Here is a 17,607-nt window from a genome sequence, read left to right on the forward strand (position 1 = left end):
GAAAAGCAGGCAAATTATCTGCACTCTTCAGTATTAAACGAAAAGATGCCACAATACAGTGGTACCTCGGGTTACATACGCTTCAGGTTACATACTCTTCAGGTTAAGAACTCCGCTAACCCAGAAATAACTCTTCAGGTTAAGAACTTTGCTTCAGGATAAGAACAGAAATCGTGCTCTGGCGGCGCAGCGGCAGCAGGAGGTCCCATTAGCTAAAGTGGTGCTTCAGGTTAAGAACATTTTCATGTTAAGAACGGACCTCTGGAACGAATTAAGTACTTAACTAACCAGAGGTACCACTGTACAAATCAAAGTAGCTCAGGTTTTGACATGCCACATGGGGAAGGAAATCCCACAAATAGTAGGCAGCGACTCAAAATACCTCTTAATATGCCTTCCTGTACAAACTTGGTTCTCAAGAGGGAATAATCAAGTGAGTATTTTGGGGGGATCTAAAAAATTGTGAGGCTATCAATATAATCCTCGGAGTTACACACCCAGGTGCCATGAAAATCCATCAAGGTCTAGGACTAGCCAAGGCTCAAGTTCCAGCCCTGCCATGGGCTCAACAGTATCAGTCTCAACAGAAAAATGGGAGCACAATCAGAGTTGTAGCTTGGGGAGGGGGGCTCACTGGTTTGGGTTTTTTTTTTTTGCCCCAGGTGAACCCCATAAGGGGCACCATTGAGGCTGTGTGTGTGTACACAAATGTGTGTGGGGGTTGCCAAACTGCATCTTTGACCCAGGTGAAATAAAGCTTAGTTTCAGCCCTGGCAAACAATATGAAATCTCAATCTGGGCACTAAAAAAAAAAAGTCTTCTAACTTGAAATGACATGTTCTGGAGTAAACAAGTGAATGAGAAAACTTTGCACACTTTGCTGGAGAAAACTTTGCACATTTTCCGGATGACTATTTGAGTGATAAAACATGAACAGTATTTGCACTGTAGATGAGGGACTTGTTGAACTCAAATAGGCACTGGATTCAATATTACAGTACAGAGGAAAGGATCCAGTGAAACCTACCAAGATTCATTTAAAGCAGAAGAGGAAAATAGGTATTTGACAGTTACCTACCCTATCTTAATGGAAATGTTCCCTCCCCTCCCATCCCAAGTCCAAACTCTCCCCTTTGCCCAACCTATACCCTGCCAACAGTTCACTGTCTGTTCCACCAAATATTAAGGGAAGTGACATTACTGCCAAGAAACTATTAGCATGTGACGCCTGTTCCATTGTTCCTCCACCCAGCTGGGGAGAAAAAACACAGGAAGTAAATAGCAGACCTGAGAAAGGGTTTGCAAAAACAGAGTCAGAAATATTTCCCATTAAGAAAAGTACTGTTAAGCAATACCACATCAAGGCACCTGAGAGGTTTGCTTTTGAAAAGCCTTCACCTTACCCACAGATACACTCATTCCTTAGAGGTCTGGCTGGGGGCTTTTTGCCTTCCTTTTCTACACCAACCCTTCTCTCCCACCCACCCCCAAGCTCAGGCAGGCAAATCTTGACGGAGTGTTTGCAACGAGCTGGTGCCCGGAGGTTGCTGCCTGAAGCAGGGATTGACCCATAAAGCCCAGCTTTACCTCCGGGGAGAAATCTATTTCCAGTCCAATCCACCCACCCCCACCCAAAAGGGGAGGAAGAGCTGGAGGAGGAGCGCCATGGCAGAGAGAGAGAGAGAGAGAGAGAGAGAGAGAGAGAGAGAGACCCCCGCCCCTCCTATTCTCCAGGTGGAAAGGAGATGATGGAGGGAAGGCTAGGAAGGGAGGGGTGTCTCTCCCTGCGCCTAGGGTGGGAAAGGGAAAATCGATGCTGGAGAGAAGGAGAAGCAGCTCCCTGGGCGAATTGATGGGTCTGGAGCTCCCCATTGATCTGCCTTCGCCGCCGCCTCTCCCCACTTTCTTCTTTCTGCGCTTTTGTGCTCTTCCGGGGAGGGGAAGATGCTAGCGAGGGAAGGGAAACGAGAAGGGAAGGACGCGCTAACCTTAACCTTTCTCCAGGCATCGGGCTCATTAGAGACGCTAATGAGAGGCCGCTCGGAGGGGGGGGGTGTCTCTAGGTGCTGAAGAGGGGAAGACGAGGCCGACGCGGTTCGGTTCGGGTAGCTGTCTGGGAAGGAGGGTCGGTAGGTAGAGGAGTCGTGGGGACCAGTCTGGAATCAGAACGCACGAGGGAGTTTTCAAAAACGGCGAGATTCCGCCCCTCCTCCCTCGAGCCAACGGGACCCCGGCCCGCCGGCCCCGATCCACGCATTACCAGCCTCACAACTCCGAGCGCCGCGTCTGACTCTCCTGCTGCTGCGCGCAGATTCCGCGCGAGGCCGCCCACCCGCGCCCCTCACCCCGGCCAAAACGCCAGCAAACTGTCAGGCAAGCCCTGCCCGACACGCAGCACTTTGTAACTACTTTTCACACGCGCGCACAAATCCAGCGCCCTGCTCTTGCGCGCACAAGAAGGAGAAATGCGGTGTGTTACTGCAAACTCATTCACTTCACAGCTGCCCACGTTCCAGTGGGACAGGTCACAGGAGTGCGTCTACAAAAGGAACTCTCCAGCAACTGTTTGTAACACTCGTCGGATAAGTTCCCGAGTGTGCATCCACACATGCACACACCCCTCACTCCCACCATGTAAAGTCCTCGCAACTTACTTCCTGGAGACGGGCCCCAGGCCGTCCTCCATTGTATCTACCCGTACACGGAGCAGCCACCCAGCCGCCCACCACCAGGTCGTCCTCCCCTGCCCTCCTCCGTGTACACACAGAGCCCAAGCAACCTGTCAACAATCGCAGGGCGCGCGGATGCTCCTCCACGAGTTCAGTCCGGCATTCACACGCCCCCTGTCCCTTTCCGCCTCCACGCGCCTCCCATCCCTCCCCCACGCCCTGCCAGGCATCGCTGAACACTCTTCTTCCACCTCTTGCCGTTGACCCCCCCCCCCACGGATCCCCCCCCCGTGCATTCCAAGCGCAGAGTGTATGCGGCCCGTTGGCTAACTCCAAACGGACACCCCCCCTCCCCGTTCCTTGAGCGCTTTCCTCTCTCCGCGTCCCCACCCCGCAGTCGCTGCTCTTCCTCCACTCCCCCATCCGAGGATCCCGAGGAATTCCTATAGTGACAAGCAAACAAAAGCGCACCCCCTCCAATAAAGGACGCGCCCCTCGAGTCGCAGGCTGCTCAGCGCTCCCCTCTAATAAACTTGCCTCCGCCCCTTCCGTGCCCACACGCCCCCTCCCCACCCCCACGCGTGGCCGCCCCCTGAAAAAGGCGCCCGGGAGTGTAAAGCGCTTTGGCTGCCGGAAAGTGAAACAAGAGAGCGAGCGCAGCGAGGGCAGGCCCGCCGCCGCCGCCCCCTATCCCTCCCCGAGCGGCCACCTCTCGGGGTCTTCCACCCGCACGCCCAATTCGCCGGCACACACCCCGGGGTCGACAGGGCTTTCCGGACGCTCCTCCTCGGGCGCGCACACCTTCCTCTCTCTGCACGCCCCCAGTGCCAGGCTAGTATGGGTTCAACTCGACCACCACCCCCTCCCGGGGTGGGGGAATGGTTGGCTGGTCCCAAGACCCACAAGTTGCCCCCCCCCCCCGACCCGCTGCTTTTGCTCGTAGCAGGGCGCACGGAGCGCGGCGCGTCTGGGGACGCACGGCCCTCTCTCTCCTCCCGTTCCCTGTGGCCGGGGCGGCCCGTCTCCTGTCGCCGCTTTTGCCCGGCCCCAGCCATCGCCTACCTGCTGCGGAGCCGCTGCGGCGCCTGGGGCCCGCCGCCGGCCTGCGCCAGCCCTGGACGAGAGAGAAGGGGGCGCTCCGGGGAAGGCTGACAGCCAGCTGCTGCCCGAGGAGGAGCGCCCCACCGGGAGGGGAGCGGAGAGGAGAGAGGAGGGCTGGCACTGCGGAGCGCGTCACTCCCGGATCGGGGGGAGGGGGGAGCGAGAGAGAGAGAGACGGGGAAGAGAGGACTGGGGGAGGGGGGACACAGGCAGCCTGAGCCTCCTACACGCATCCCGGGAGGGTGGGGAGAGACCAGGAGGCGGAGGAGGCGGCGCACGCCCTGTCGGAGACACATATGCACACACACCGTGCGCGCAAGGAGGCGAAAGCCAGAGGCAGACGCTGTGTTGTGCCGCCGGAGGGTGGAGAGAAAGAAACGGGGGGAAACGCACGAGGAGAGGAGAGGAGAGGAGGAGGCAGAGAGGGAGGGAGGGAGAGGAGCCCGTCCATTTTCTAAAGAGCGGCCTGGACTCTTTGCCGGGAAGGATGATGGAAGGCAGGTACGAGGCATCCTGCAGGAAAGGCAGGGCTGGATGTGCCCTGCAAGGAAGAGGGGCGCTCCCGGCAGGTTATTCACACGGGGCGCTGGCGCAGACACACACCAGCCCGTGGCACTTTTCGGGGGACTACCCACGTTCAAGTTCTTGCTTACTTGGGAGCAAGTCTCATTGGGGTTCATAGGCCAGCCCAAGGCAGTTTGGTGCCTGCGGCAGGAAATCCAAATAGCATTACTCAACAAGGGGACACAATCCACCATGCAAAGTGGAGAATGACAGCTCTCATTATTTCAGCGAGAGCTTCCAATGAATTATGTTCCATGGGACCAGATCTTTTGCCACATGTATGTTGAAGGTGTTTCTCTGCTTTGACCTGTTAGGATGTGTGGTAGTTGTTTGCTTAAGGCTGCTGATAACTGCATAGGTATTTGAATGTCTAAGCTAGGGGAAGCCACTGAAGGGCATGACCCCGGCCTCTCCTGGCCTAAACACAACACTATTTGTTGCAAATAAATTACTTTAATATTATTCAATAGGACTTGCAGCTTGCCTCCAATCAGAGGGATGAAGCCCCTTCTTTGTAAAGAAAGTTGAAACTGGAGCAGTTTAAAGTTAAAACAAAATCGAAAATTCTTTCTAGTAGCACCTTAGAGACCAACTGAGTTTGTTCCTGGTATGAGCTTTCGTGTGCATGCACACGAAAGCTCATACCAGGAACAAACTCAGTTGGTCTCTAAGGTGCTACTAGAAAGAATTTTCGATTTTGTTTTGACTATGGCAGACCAACACGGCTACCCACCTGTAACCAGTTTAAAGTTGTCATTTGGTTTCCATCCCGCCCAACAACTTTTTGTTTGGGGGATCTAGAAGAAAATGTTTGGGCTCTGCAATTCCCCCTGGGAAAATCCACTTTTTACTGCTGAATCAAAGCAAATGTCAATTGGGTGGAAAGCAACAAGGCAAACTGAAAACCTCTTGGGCCCCTGCTTTCTAGGCAGGGGACAAGCAAAGCATGGACAAGCGTTTTGAACCAGCAGGAAAACCAGTTTGATTGCTGAATGTATCCAGATGCCACAGACATGAGGAGAGATGCAAACCTGTTTTAGATTGTACTGGAAGCAAATGTTAATGGAGGTGAACTCTTAACATGCAGTTCTATGGCACGGAATTCTCTCTCATCCTCAAACTATCCACATCAAAGTTCAATTCATCTCAGAAAGCTGCTAAGCACTGAAGAAGAGTTGGCCATCAAGGCTAGAAAATTCTAACTTCAGTGAGAAGAGCAAGAAACTAACCCTGTGATGAAGACATTTCCATGTGTGCCAAAGACGGGGAGCAAATTTGTGCTCTATTGCTGGAATGGGAAGGGCCCATGCTAACGAATTCAAATTACAAGGGTTTAGACAATAGAATTTTTAGAAATAACTTCCTGACAGCTTGAGCTGTTAGGGTAGCAGACTCTCAATCATTGTTAGTTTTTAAACAGGGGCCAGGGAAACTGTAGCAGTATATTTCCTCCACTAGCATGGGGTTGGACTAAATGACTTTTGAGTTACCATCTAACTGTAAATATTGTCTTCGTTTTGTTAGTAAAAGGAGTCACTGGTTTCCATGCAGAAGGTCCCAGGTCCAGTCCCCAGTTTCTATAGTTAAAAAGGGCTGGTCCAGAAAAAGACCGTTTTCTGTCTATGGAGATTATATTATGCTAGAAGCCTCCAAGCCAAGATGGTGCTTGATTTTAAAGCAAAGAATATATAGAATAGGATTAGGCATAATGGAAAGATATTGGAATGGAGAGAACGAGGGAGACACAGTTAACTCTAAATACAAACTCTACAGGAAGGACAGAAAAAGGCATACTGGATAAGTGACTCTCTGTATGTCTAAGAGAACATAAAAGTTCATCATGCTAGAAATGGCCAAACTGGGGACATACCGGTACTATTGTCGCCCTGAGCAAAAGGCCTAGGTGATCCTGAGATACAGAATGAAATAAAGGAAGAAGTGCTGTAGTAATGGGTGGTGTAAATTACCCAGACACAGACTAGGATACATGCATGTTCCAGTCATGACAGCCAGAAAAAAAATTAGAAGCCCTAAACGAGGGGTAAGGGGGCTCAGACCCAGGAGCCAACTGTAGCCATCCAGCTGTGGTCTCTGTCAATGGCCCTCAGAACTCTCCCCAAACCACAACCCTCACCATCTCTGCTGCATGCCTCCCCCCCCCTTTAGGCTTTTGCTGGCTGGACTGCATCCTGTGAAAATGCCTCCTACTTGCCTGGTTAGATGATGGAGAGACGTGTGTACAAACCTCTACCTTTTATATAAATATATATATTTCAAATATATAAATACCACGTCCCTTGTTCTGCCTACTTTTGCTTCTGGTGCCTGCCCACCACTGGCATGTGGCCCCCAGGAAGGTTATGTTCAAGGCAATGTGGCCCTTGGGCTGAAGAAGGTTCTCCATCCCTGCCCTAAATCCAGAGCCCAAGAACTCTTGGTCATGGAACTGATCAGAGGGGGCACCAAGCATGAACTTAAGTGGCATCCAGGACCTAAAGCGGGATACAACTGTTATTGAACAGATTTGGAACAGTGAGCACGGTACTATCAAATTCAACATATACCTAACTGGACAACTGCCAAGAAAGTCTAAAGAGGAAATTTCCCCAAAATGAAGGAGCTGGTTAAAAGGATGTTGAAGGGAAAAGTGTATAGGGTTAAATCTCCCCAATATGCTTGTGGAATATTTAAAACCACAGATAGTAAGATTACAACAGGACTATATAACATAAATAAGGAAAGGTACCACTTAGGGCCAAGACAGGGGTCAGCAAACTTTTTTCAGCAGGGGGCCAGTCCACTGTCCCTCATACCTTGTGGGTCCACCAATAACCCAGAGATGCATTTTAAATAAAAGCACACATTCTACTCATGTAAAAACACCAGGCAGGCCCCACAAATAACCCAGAGATGGATTTTAAATAAAAGGACACACTCTACTCATGTAAAAACACACTGATTCCTGGACCGCCCGCAGGCCGGATTTAGAAGGCGATTGGGCTGGATCCGGCCCCCGGGCCTTAGTCTGCCTACCCATGGCCAAGAGCATTTTCTCTAATGGTACTGGTGTTTCGGACAAACTTTTTCACTGGTGGAGCAGAAATGCAAAAGGCCGCATCCGTATTGGCATTCTATCAGCTGTTGAAGATACACCTGCTGCGGCAAGTATTCTCCTGAACAAATTGTTTTAATTGTTGTTAAGCTATCTTAATTGCTATTCTTTTCACCTGGCTTATTTAATGTATATCTTAATTATGGGTGTTTTTAATGCTTTGAGGGAATTGTTTTATTGTGTGTCTTAATGATGTATGGGTTTTATAATTGATTTTATACTTGTAAACTACTTAGAAGCCATTTTTGTATGTAAGCAGCATACAAACAAAAAAATAACAGGATCCTGATCAGAGTCAAGGAAGCAATTGGAGGATATTTATTAATAGGGCTACTAGACACGATGGCTATGTTTTGCCTCTACTGCAGTGGTGCCTCTGGTTGCGTACTTAATTCGTTCCGGAGGTCCGTTCTTACCCTGATACTGTTCTTAACCTGAAGCACCACTTTAGCTAATGGGACCTCCCACAGCCGCTGTGCCGCCAGAGCACGATTTCTGTTCTTATCCTGAAGCAAAGTTCTTAACCTGAAGCGTTATTTCTGGGTTAGCGGAGTATATAACCTGAAGCGTATGTAACCTGAAGTGTCTGTAACCCGAGGTACCGGTACCACTGTATTAGTGACAGTATGCCTCTAAATACCAGTTGTCGGGAATCACAAATGAGAAGAGTGCTGTTGTGCTTAGGCTTCCTTTTGGGCTTCCCATTGAAATCTGGTTGGTCACAGTGAGAACAGGATGCTAGGTGGGCCATTGGCCTGATCCAACAGGCTCTTCTTATTTTCCTCCATTCTTATGAATGTTCACTTCAGAAAATGGAAGTCTTGTTCAAATGAGAACAAGCAGGAACACAAGCTTTGATTGAATAAATTCAAGAAATGAAAATTAAAATAGTCAAGGAGCACATTGCTAAAAACATGAAGACGAACTACCAAAAAATCTTTAAATATATTCAAACAGAACATTAGCTAGAGAGGCCACTGGAGCTTTAGATGGTGCTAAAGGAAGAAAAGGAGATTGCAGCTGAATGAATTATTTGCATCTGTTCTCATAGCAGTAGATATAAGAAAAAATCCCTCTGCTTGAGCTAACTTTCCCAGAAAGGGAGCTTGTGGAACTAAGGCAAACAGCAGTAAGAAGAGAAAAAGTTTTAGACCTTAAAAGTGAGCAATTGACTTGGGGGAATGAGTTCTCTGCAAGGCCATACGAGCATGGAAAAAGGGGAGACAGACAATTACAAGCTGTAAGTTTAGCTGAAGTAGAAGGAACCAGGGTGCAGTTGTCCACAATGTTGCTTTGGAAATATGAAGCAGAGGCAGCACTTTCGCCACCTGCTGTAGCGGTCACTAAACCCATATACATTTGTAAATAAAATACATTACAACGATTCATGCATATGTGGCATTCTCTCATCCCAAGAAAGTTAAACATTACCGCACTGCCCCTAAACATCTCAAGGTGTGTGTGACCTTGTTTCCACATTTGGGACCCAAAAGGATCATAGCGAGTTGCGCTGGACTGAAAGAGAAAGGGTTCGGGGTGGGGGAGTGAGGGTTGAGAGCATGGGTCTTAGAGGACATGTGTCGAGAAAAGACTGGAGAAGCTGCCTATGGGTGGTGGCACTGGGATTAGGGAGAGTCTAGTTGCAGTGGATAAGTGGGTCAAATGAGGCTAAGGTGGTTCAGGAAAATAATAGCCATGGGTGGGAGGAGGACCGTAAGAACTAGGCAACCACATACATTTGGAGGAAGGAGGACAAACAGCCAAGGGAGACAAAGCATTATTTATCAAGTAATCCTTCATAAAATACTGGCAGAGCAGGGGTACTGGCACGTCTCCCAAAAGTGGGGGAACACATTTCAGCTGCCTCTGCAGAGGCGGCAAGTCATTCCATCAACTGTCCTATTGACACTTCTTTGTTCAAATTAACCAACCTTTCTCTCTGTGGCCACTTGTCTTAGTGGTTCCCGTGCTGACCCCCCAGCAAAGTGACCCCTACACTGTCACTCAGAGACATAAAAAATACTGCCAACCGAGGCAAGAATTCAAAGTTCAATCCACCAAATTACTCATCTGCAAAACAACAGAGCCTTGCTTGGTGGGACCTAAGGGGCAATTCCTCCCAAAAAACCTGGGTCTTAAAAGAGAAGTGAGTAAAGGTAAAGCAGCCTGACGAACAGAGAGCAAGAGCACCAATGTTGGGAAAAGACACAAGAGAGATAAGAAAAGGCATTGGAGGCAAAGCGGCTGATGAGAAGTGAGCTCTTGAGAAAGGACAAGGGGAGGAGGTGGCATGGGCAAAGCAGTGGGGAGGGGGAGATGGGTTTATTTGAGGAAATGGATACACATCTCCCTGCCATGCATTCCCCGACCTGTCATTTCCTGACAAATCTCAGCACAGGTTTTTACAAGCACCCTGCTGCCGTCTTGCATGGATGCTTACCCCATCTACGTAAGGAAGGCCAGGCATTTGCCAGTACTCACAATTATACCCCTTACTTGATCAGTGCAGTTTATGGGACCAAAAGTCTTTCTCTTTTGAGAATCATTGCCCTGTGGTAATGGGATCCTGGAGGGCTTTTTTGTTTGTTGCTCAGCTGCATGAACTGATGCCAGGCATAAAAAGTCCAACACAGTTACATTTAAATTTGGAAGAGGAGATTTCTAAAAAATGAGAGGATTAGTTAAAAGTACAGTGGTACCTCAGGTTACAGACGCTTCAGGTTACATACTCTGCTAACCCAGAAATAACGCTTCAGGATAAGAACAGAAATCGTGCTCTGGCGGCGCGGCGGCAGCGGGAGGCCCCATTAGCTAAAGTGGTGCTTCAGGTTAAGAACAGTTTCAGGTTAAGAACGGACCTCCGGAATGAATTAAGTTCTTAACCCGAGGTACCACTGTAGGTGGTATAAGAAAAAATGCCAATAAATTTTTATTAAAAAAAAAAAAAAAAAAACTTGAAAAGAAAAGTCAGACCAGTTATATCCTTTCAGGAAGCGTGGAGGTTAAATGAACCTAGCTGAATAAATAAAATATATAACACAGATTAGAAAGGCTACAAACAAGCCGACAAGGGTGCCAGTGTGGTTATATAGCACAGACCAGGAAGCTGTAAAATCCAAGAAGGCTTCCTTTAAAAAGCGGAAGTCTTACCCAAATGAGGAAAACAAAATGAATAATGGCTGTGCTTCTTTTGCCTAACAGTAAGCCAAAACAGTAAGCACAAAAAGAAGTAGAAGGCCAAATTTCTGAAATACACACACACACACACACACAGTATAACAATTTGAATATATCTGTAGCAGGAAACCATTCAATGACAAAGGTGTGAAAGTGGGTAGGGAGATTTTAAAGATCATCAAATGAATTCTTCAATCAGCCTATTTATGCCTTTTTTATAATTCTCTGTTGTACGTCCTAATTTTTTTCTGGTGCTTTTACATTGATTTTGGTTGTTTATGGTTTTGGGGGAGGGGCTGTTTTATGCAGCTGTTTTAATTGTAAATTCCATGTCAGTCTTCCATGTAGAAGTTGTTGCAGAACTCACACCTGAACTACTGTTTTAAAGGAGGACATAACTATGACCATGATTGAGCTGATCTGCTAAGTAGACTGGACATACTTGATGCCCCCCCCCCCAGCCAGGCTCTCCCCCTGCAGCTTTTCCATTGTCAATGCATGCAAGCAGAAGTTCTCCAGTGATCAACCTAGAACAAGAATTTTGCAGTTACACATAATACTTCCACTCAATGCGAAGAGTCACGACACGCCATCACAGGTGCTGACACCGTATTCTGCACCTTCAGGCAAACTGCTACAAAGCTCCTACTCTCAGTTCCACTAATTGTGTACAGTATGTGTATATATCTGTGCCTATCCAGATCTAGATCTAGATATAATTTGTTTTGTAATAACATTTGTTCAGCCCGGTTTTTCCGATTTCTGCAGTGCAAAGTTTCTGCAAAAGTTAATCAAGAGCAAAGGGCAGTGGAGAAAAAAATCAAAAATACAAACAATTATATAGTAGCTTCCTTTTGCAAATATGATTAAGGGAGGCCCTGGTGGTCATTACAAGAGATCTTGGGTTCCCAAGAGGGTGATTGACTCACAAAATGAGTCTGTGCTAGTCACTTGATGTCCTTGTGCCTCTGGAAAAAAGTTAATAGATACATAGCGGAATATGTTAGGCTTCTCATTGTCAACCACTTGTCTTAAGTAATGAACTTTGCATAAGACCAGTTAGGAGGGGGAAACATATCCCATATTTTAGGGAATGCCTTCTCACATGCAAACTTCCACCTACATTTTTGTCTTCAAAAGTGGCCCGGCTTAAAGAAAAAAGGCTCTGCTTCAGATACCTTGGACTACTAACTGGGGTTTAAAAAGTGGCTAAGACAGGCAAGGGCTTCCCAATGCCCCCCCTTGTGGAATTTGCTACCTAGGGAAGCCCACCCACTAGTTAGCTATACTGATAAAAATATTCTGATAGACTAAAAAGTGTCCCCCATTAACTGGGCTGCAAATGTTAACTTTTTAATAACCATTTTAATACAGTGATCTGGATGACAGTTTCCATTGCAGAAGAGTTTCTCCTATGTGAGAAAAGAGGGAGTCCCTCTTCTAAAATGATACTGCTGAGTACTAGAATACCATCTACACTCTTGAAGATGGTTCAGAGATTGCAGCTAGTGCATAACACAGCAGTCAGTGTCTTGGTGGACCTGATGGACCTGAAATTACATAACATCTATTCTCTGACACTTGCATTGGCTGCCTACTTGCTACTGAGCACAATTTAAGGTTTGGGTTCTGACATACAAAGCCCTGAATGGTTTGGAGTCATTACCACAAGGATTGCCACTCCCAATGTTGTCCATTCGCACAACTTGAGGTCTCATTTGCACATTCATGCAGATTTAGGCTGCTATCCTATACTCCCTCTACTTGGGGCTTACTTCTGAGTAGTCATGTATAGGACTGCACTAGCAAACAGTCAACTAAGACTTATTTTCCTCAAGCCTCTGGGTGGAAAACTGGATGCTGATTCATTGTTCTGGAATTTAGCTGTTGCTAAATGGCCTTATTGTTGTTTACTCTTGTTATTTAAATTAATAGTTTAATTTTTAATGTGTCTTGAGGTGTCTTGAGGGGGGCTTCCATATCTGAAAGGCAGGATGTGAATCAAATAAACAACCCTTATTGTAGGAAGATTACGATATTATGTAGGGAGAATGGGAGTTCATGTTTTAATGTCCCAGCAATGACGACTGTTTTCATCTGTGTTCTCTGCAGCTCCAACACACAGATGGGACCAGGAAATGTTTAGCATGAATAGCAGATTCAAGACCTGCAGATCACCCAATTACCTTCAGCCTTTCAGGAATGGGAAGAGGAGAGATGAGCACAGGGCACGAATCCTCCCCAACACAAAGCAATGTTCAACTCCCACTCACTTCAGTAGCTTTCTATAATATCCGGACTTCCTACTCCCACCACCCTGACCTCATGCCTTTGGTTTGAAGAAAAATGCCTCTTGAAGACATTCTCTAAATTCGGCACCTGCATCAGGTGTGACCGCCTGCTCCATTCCTAACACACCTCAAATTCCAACGGAAGCCAGGGGAGAGCTTGGGATATGCAAGAGAGGAAGGGCTGGGTCCTGCCATGGCAACTCTGTCTCTTAAAATAGCTCTAATGGGTCTTGCAAATCCATAGCAACCAGCACGAAGCCTAACAGGGACATGTGGTATCTGAGTTCCAACGGCAGCTACCGCCGTGTTCTATGCTAACAGAATGACCTCCTCTTGGGCTGCTGCCTAGGAAGGTTGCAAAAATGTTCCAGTACTCCCTTTAACTTTGGTTGCCGGACCCCACACCAAAACAAAGCTAGGGGTACTTCCAGGCTGGAGGCTTTATATCACAAACAGGTCGTTCAGATCTGATTTTGCTGTGCCTGCAACTGTCCACGCATTCCCTTTTTAAAGACTTGGATATGGACGCGGATGGTGCTGTGGAGCCTAGGGCTTGCTGATCAGAAGGTTGGCGGTTTGAATCCCTGCAACGGGGTGAGCTCCTGTTGCTCGGTCCCAGCTCCTGCCAACCTAGCAGTTCGAACGCACGTCAAAGTGCAAGTAGATAAATAGGTACCGCTCTGGTGGGAAGGTAAACGGCGTTTCCGTGCGCTGCTCTGGTTTGCCAGAAGCGGCTTAATCATGCTGGCCACATGACCTGGAAGCTGTCTGCGGACAAACGGCGGCTCCCTCGGCCTATAGAGCAAGATGAGCGCACAACCCTAGAGTACCTTTACCTTTATGTTGTTTAATAATCTTGTTTTATATGGTATTGAAATATGGGTTTTGTACATTATTGTATTTTTGTTTTGCTATGTTATGATGAAATAGTTTTTGTAGTACCGGTATTTGCTTGAAATGCATCCCTGTCTCTTTGTTGTGAGCTACTTTGAGCATGCACAAAGCTATTTTGATACCTGTGCACGTGAATTTCCCCCAGAGGTAGTATGCAAAAGCATAATGAAAACATGTGCCCTTTGCAGGGCAGGTAGGTATCAATTTCAATCTGATTTTGTTTTGCTGTATCTTTAGTACGGATGTCTTGCACACGAGTAATATTCAGCTATAGCAAACTACTCTTTGCGGGATTGGGGGTGGTGGCAATATCCCAAACATTTAGGAATACTCCACAGGCCACCAAAACAGTTAAAACTTCAGCCATGCATTCCCCACCATCAGCCAAAAAAACCACAGCAGCAATAAAATACCAAATTATGATAATGAGGTGTTGCACAAGACACCTGTACTAAAAATTAAAAGAGAAAAGTCCAACGTATGCACCACAATTACGGTCTCCAGCATAATTGCCCCCAACTGAGAGTATGGGGATCCTCAGAAAACTGTTCCAAACTAGGCATGCATTCAGCATGCAGTGTTAAATGAAAATGGGTATTGGGGGCTACCACAAAGGAAACAGCTAGGTGGTGCTCAGGTATGGAGCAAACAGAAACAGAGGTGTTGCAATAGAGACCACCCACTGAAACATCACCACACATGTGGCAAACATCCCACCACACCCCATCAGTGACTGAAGATGTATAATGGGGTATTTTTATGTGTTGGATTTTCTGTGGTAAAGGGAAATTAAGATTAAATGTTTCAGGCAAAGAAACCAAGGTGTATATCGCAAGAGACTGGCTTGGCAGGACAATACCTTCAACACCACAGATGCAATATTTCAGTCGGACACTGAACATGAGCCTAATAAATATTATTCTTTGTTTACGCTTGTGCAGTTGTAGGAATATATGACTCTTCAGGTCCCTCTAGTACTGTATTCTTTTTTCAACAGTGGCAGTCAGCTATCTCTGGGAAGCCCACAGTCAGAGTAGGAAGGTCATGGTACCCTCCCCATTTTTTGTCCCACTCTGTCTTGAGTGCAGCAGTCATTGGGAGAAGAGAATGTTTGCCCCACTTCGCTCCTGGAGGAAGGAAAAAGATGCCGCAAAGAGGATCTGATGCATCAGGACACAGCTGCAGAATGGGAATCTTTAGAAAATGTCTCAGGCACAGCAGCCCCTCAGGCAGAAGCTACAAGTTTCAGAGCCTCAACCACTTGGACAGGTTACCAATTGCAGATTACAAGAAACAACAACACTACAAACATTTGGTTGAATCTCAGGTCAAAGTGATTGTGAGGGATTAGTCCATTTTAACAGATTACCCCCCTGACACTTCCTGCTCTCTTCATCCTAAATGAAATGATCCTTTCTTTGCCTGGCTTGGCTTGCTCTGTGTTTCAAAAATAAGGTGAATGTCCTCTCTCTTCCTACAAGCAAATGTGAAGAAGCCTCATGGAAAGGGAAGAACCAGATTCCTTCAAAAACCTACACTTAACATCCTTGCCAGTCCCGATCAGGCAAAAAACCAAAAACTTGCCCATGTCCTGTTTGCTTTCAGTCATTGTGGTCAGATCCATCAAATTAAAAAACTGGGACATACAAGTCCTCTCCAGCTCTACAGCATTTTTCCAGATACAACAAATTCTACTTAAAGAAAACAACCCCTTTCTCATCCCCTTCAAACACACACACATACATACAATCCAACACACCCAAATCATAATTTGTTAGTCGTTAAGGCACTGCAAGATTCTGCAGTTCCCTTGCAATGAACACAACTATTTTCTCTCTATAGGGAGATGAGAAGCTGGATAGAGTTTTGAGATGACAAATCACAGAAAAAGAAAGGGTTTGGAGCTCTTCCCCTCCATTGGTCCTCTGCTCCAAATCAGAGAACTGCTCATCACTTGCAGTTTTGGCCCTGAGGGCCTGCTTCAAACTTGACTAAATTACACTTCAGTTTAAAACCTTTCCTCCCCTTTCTTCTTCTCAGGTAGCATAGCTAAAATTTGTTCTATTCCTCAGCCAAAGCTGCACCCCTCACTTTAGCACTTTCATACTTAGTTTTAGACTAGCTTTAAACACAGACTTAGCAACTACAGCAGTGCTGAGAAAATAGACAAAATAGTCAAGACACGTATGTTATCCAGACTTTCTACTCCACAGAGAGACGGGACTAACAGTATGATCCTATAAATGACAACTCATAAGCTATTATGCTCAACGGGGCTTTCTTCCAGGCAAGTGGGTTGAAGTATTGGTCCGCAGAAGAACAACATTCAGCCCTCCAACTGCCAACTAATTCAGCTTCAGTTTGCTAACTTAATACATTTTCTAAAATTATTTTCCAGCTTGGTTACTGCTGGGCCACCGTACATCTTTCCTTGTTTCTGTGCTCAGCCTTACATGCATGAATTCCACTAGAGAGAGATTCATATTCCTGCTCACTTTCATGTTGCCAAAGGAAAAACAACAACCTCCGTTTGCTTCTCTTCTTGGTGGAGCCCAATATCTTTCGCACAAAGCATAGTTCTAACCTGTTTTCCTCCATTTACCAATTTAAAAGGTAAAGGGACCGCTGACCATTAGGTCCAGTCGTGGACGACTCTGGGGTTGCGGCGCTCATCTCGCTTTACTGGCCAAGGGAGCCGGCGTACAGCTTCCAGGTCATGTGGCCAGCATGACTAAGCTGCTTCTGGTGAACCAGAGCAGCACACAGAAACGCTGCTTACCTTCCCGCCGGAATGGTACCTATTTATCTACTTTCACTTCATGCTTTTGAACTGCTAGGTTGGCACGAGCTGGGACCAAGCAACGGGAGCTCATCCCCTCATTGCGGGGATTCGAACTGCCAACCTTCTGATTGGCAAGCCCTAGGCTCTGTGGTTTTATCCACAGTGCCACCCGCGTCCCTTATTTACCAATTTAAGGCTAGGCTTAAAACAGAATGCCTTCACCCAGAGACCCCTCACCAGCCTCCTCCCTGGTTTTTTTTATTCATTATAGCCAGCCTGAAAGAGAGTTCTGTGTAATTCAAAAAGATGATGCACTGCTTTGTGAAACAGAGTTTGGTCCGAACAAAGGCAGCATTTAAAAACCACGGTAAGCTTTGAGCTGTACGCCTACTAGATTAAGACTGATTTGATAAATTATGAAGAAAGAAGCTCACCTGCTCCTGGGAATTCATGACACGCAGCTTCATCTGCTTCAAGTAGGTGGAGGTGAGAGGCATGTTGTAGTCAATGATGCCAGAGACCAGAGAGGAAGGAGGTTCGTTTTCTGTAAATAAATAGAAAGGAGGAGGGGAGTCATTTGGAAGTTAGAAGGCCAAACAACATCTGTCCACCTTTTCCCCAAACTAAGGCTCAAACAAGACCCATGCATGCATTTCCTGCTCCTATATACCGGTAAAAAGAATGGGAGTGGGGTGATTAGGTCTATTTGTTGCAATGAAAGGTGCACAATGGGAGCTGACTGCTTCCAAGCCTAATGAGTAACTGTAGAGAGTATATGCTCAGGAATCAAGAGTGGACTTTAGGAGCAGAAGTGGGCTCAGCTGTGCAATACCAGCATCTCTGACTGGCAGGGAGTATGAAGCTTCTGGATTGGCCAGGCTCATTATAGACAACAGGAGTCTGGTCTTCCTCCTTTGTACTTTATGCCTGATGCTCTTCAGGCCATGCTTGCTGGGTCTGATGGGAGTTGTAGTTCAGCAACACCTGGAGGGACAAAGGTTACCTATTCCCAATGGA

General features: G+C 46.9%; 1 protein-coding gene across 6 annotated transcripts in view; it reads right to left on the minus strand.

Moving 5' to 3' along the window:
- The window catches only part of NOL4L (nucleolar protein 4 like), a 145,807-nt gene that overhangs the window by 58,010 nt on the left and 70,190 nt on the right, over nucleotides 1-17,607 (minus strand). For 3 of the 6 annotated variants that reach the window (XM_033153878.1, XM_033153880.1, XM_033153879.1), the window contains one exon: nucleotides 17,025-17,134. In XM_033153878.1, coding sequence (XP_033009769.1) covers nucleotides 17,025-17,134 — 110 coding nt within the window. Of the gene's footprint in view, nucleotides 1-1,988; nucleotides 2,231-2,779; nucleotides 2,844-3,731; nucleotides 3,848-17,024; nucleotides 17,135-17,607 lie in introns of those variants that run through there. The other 3 variants (XM_033153881.1, XM_033153883.1, XM_033153882.1) reach the window with 3 other exon arrangements.

The sequence above is a fragment of the Lacerta agilis genome, chromosome 6 (assembly GCF_009819535.1).
Source record: "Lacerta agilis isolate rLacAgi1 chromosome 6, rLacAgi1.pri, whole genome shotgun sequence".
Classification (NCBI taxonomy): Eukaryota; Metazoa; Chordata; class Lepidosauria; order Squamata; family Lacertidae; genus Lacerta; species Lacerta agilis.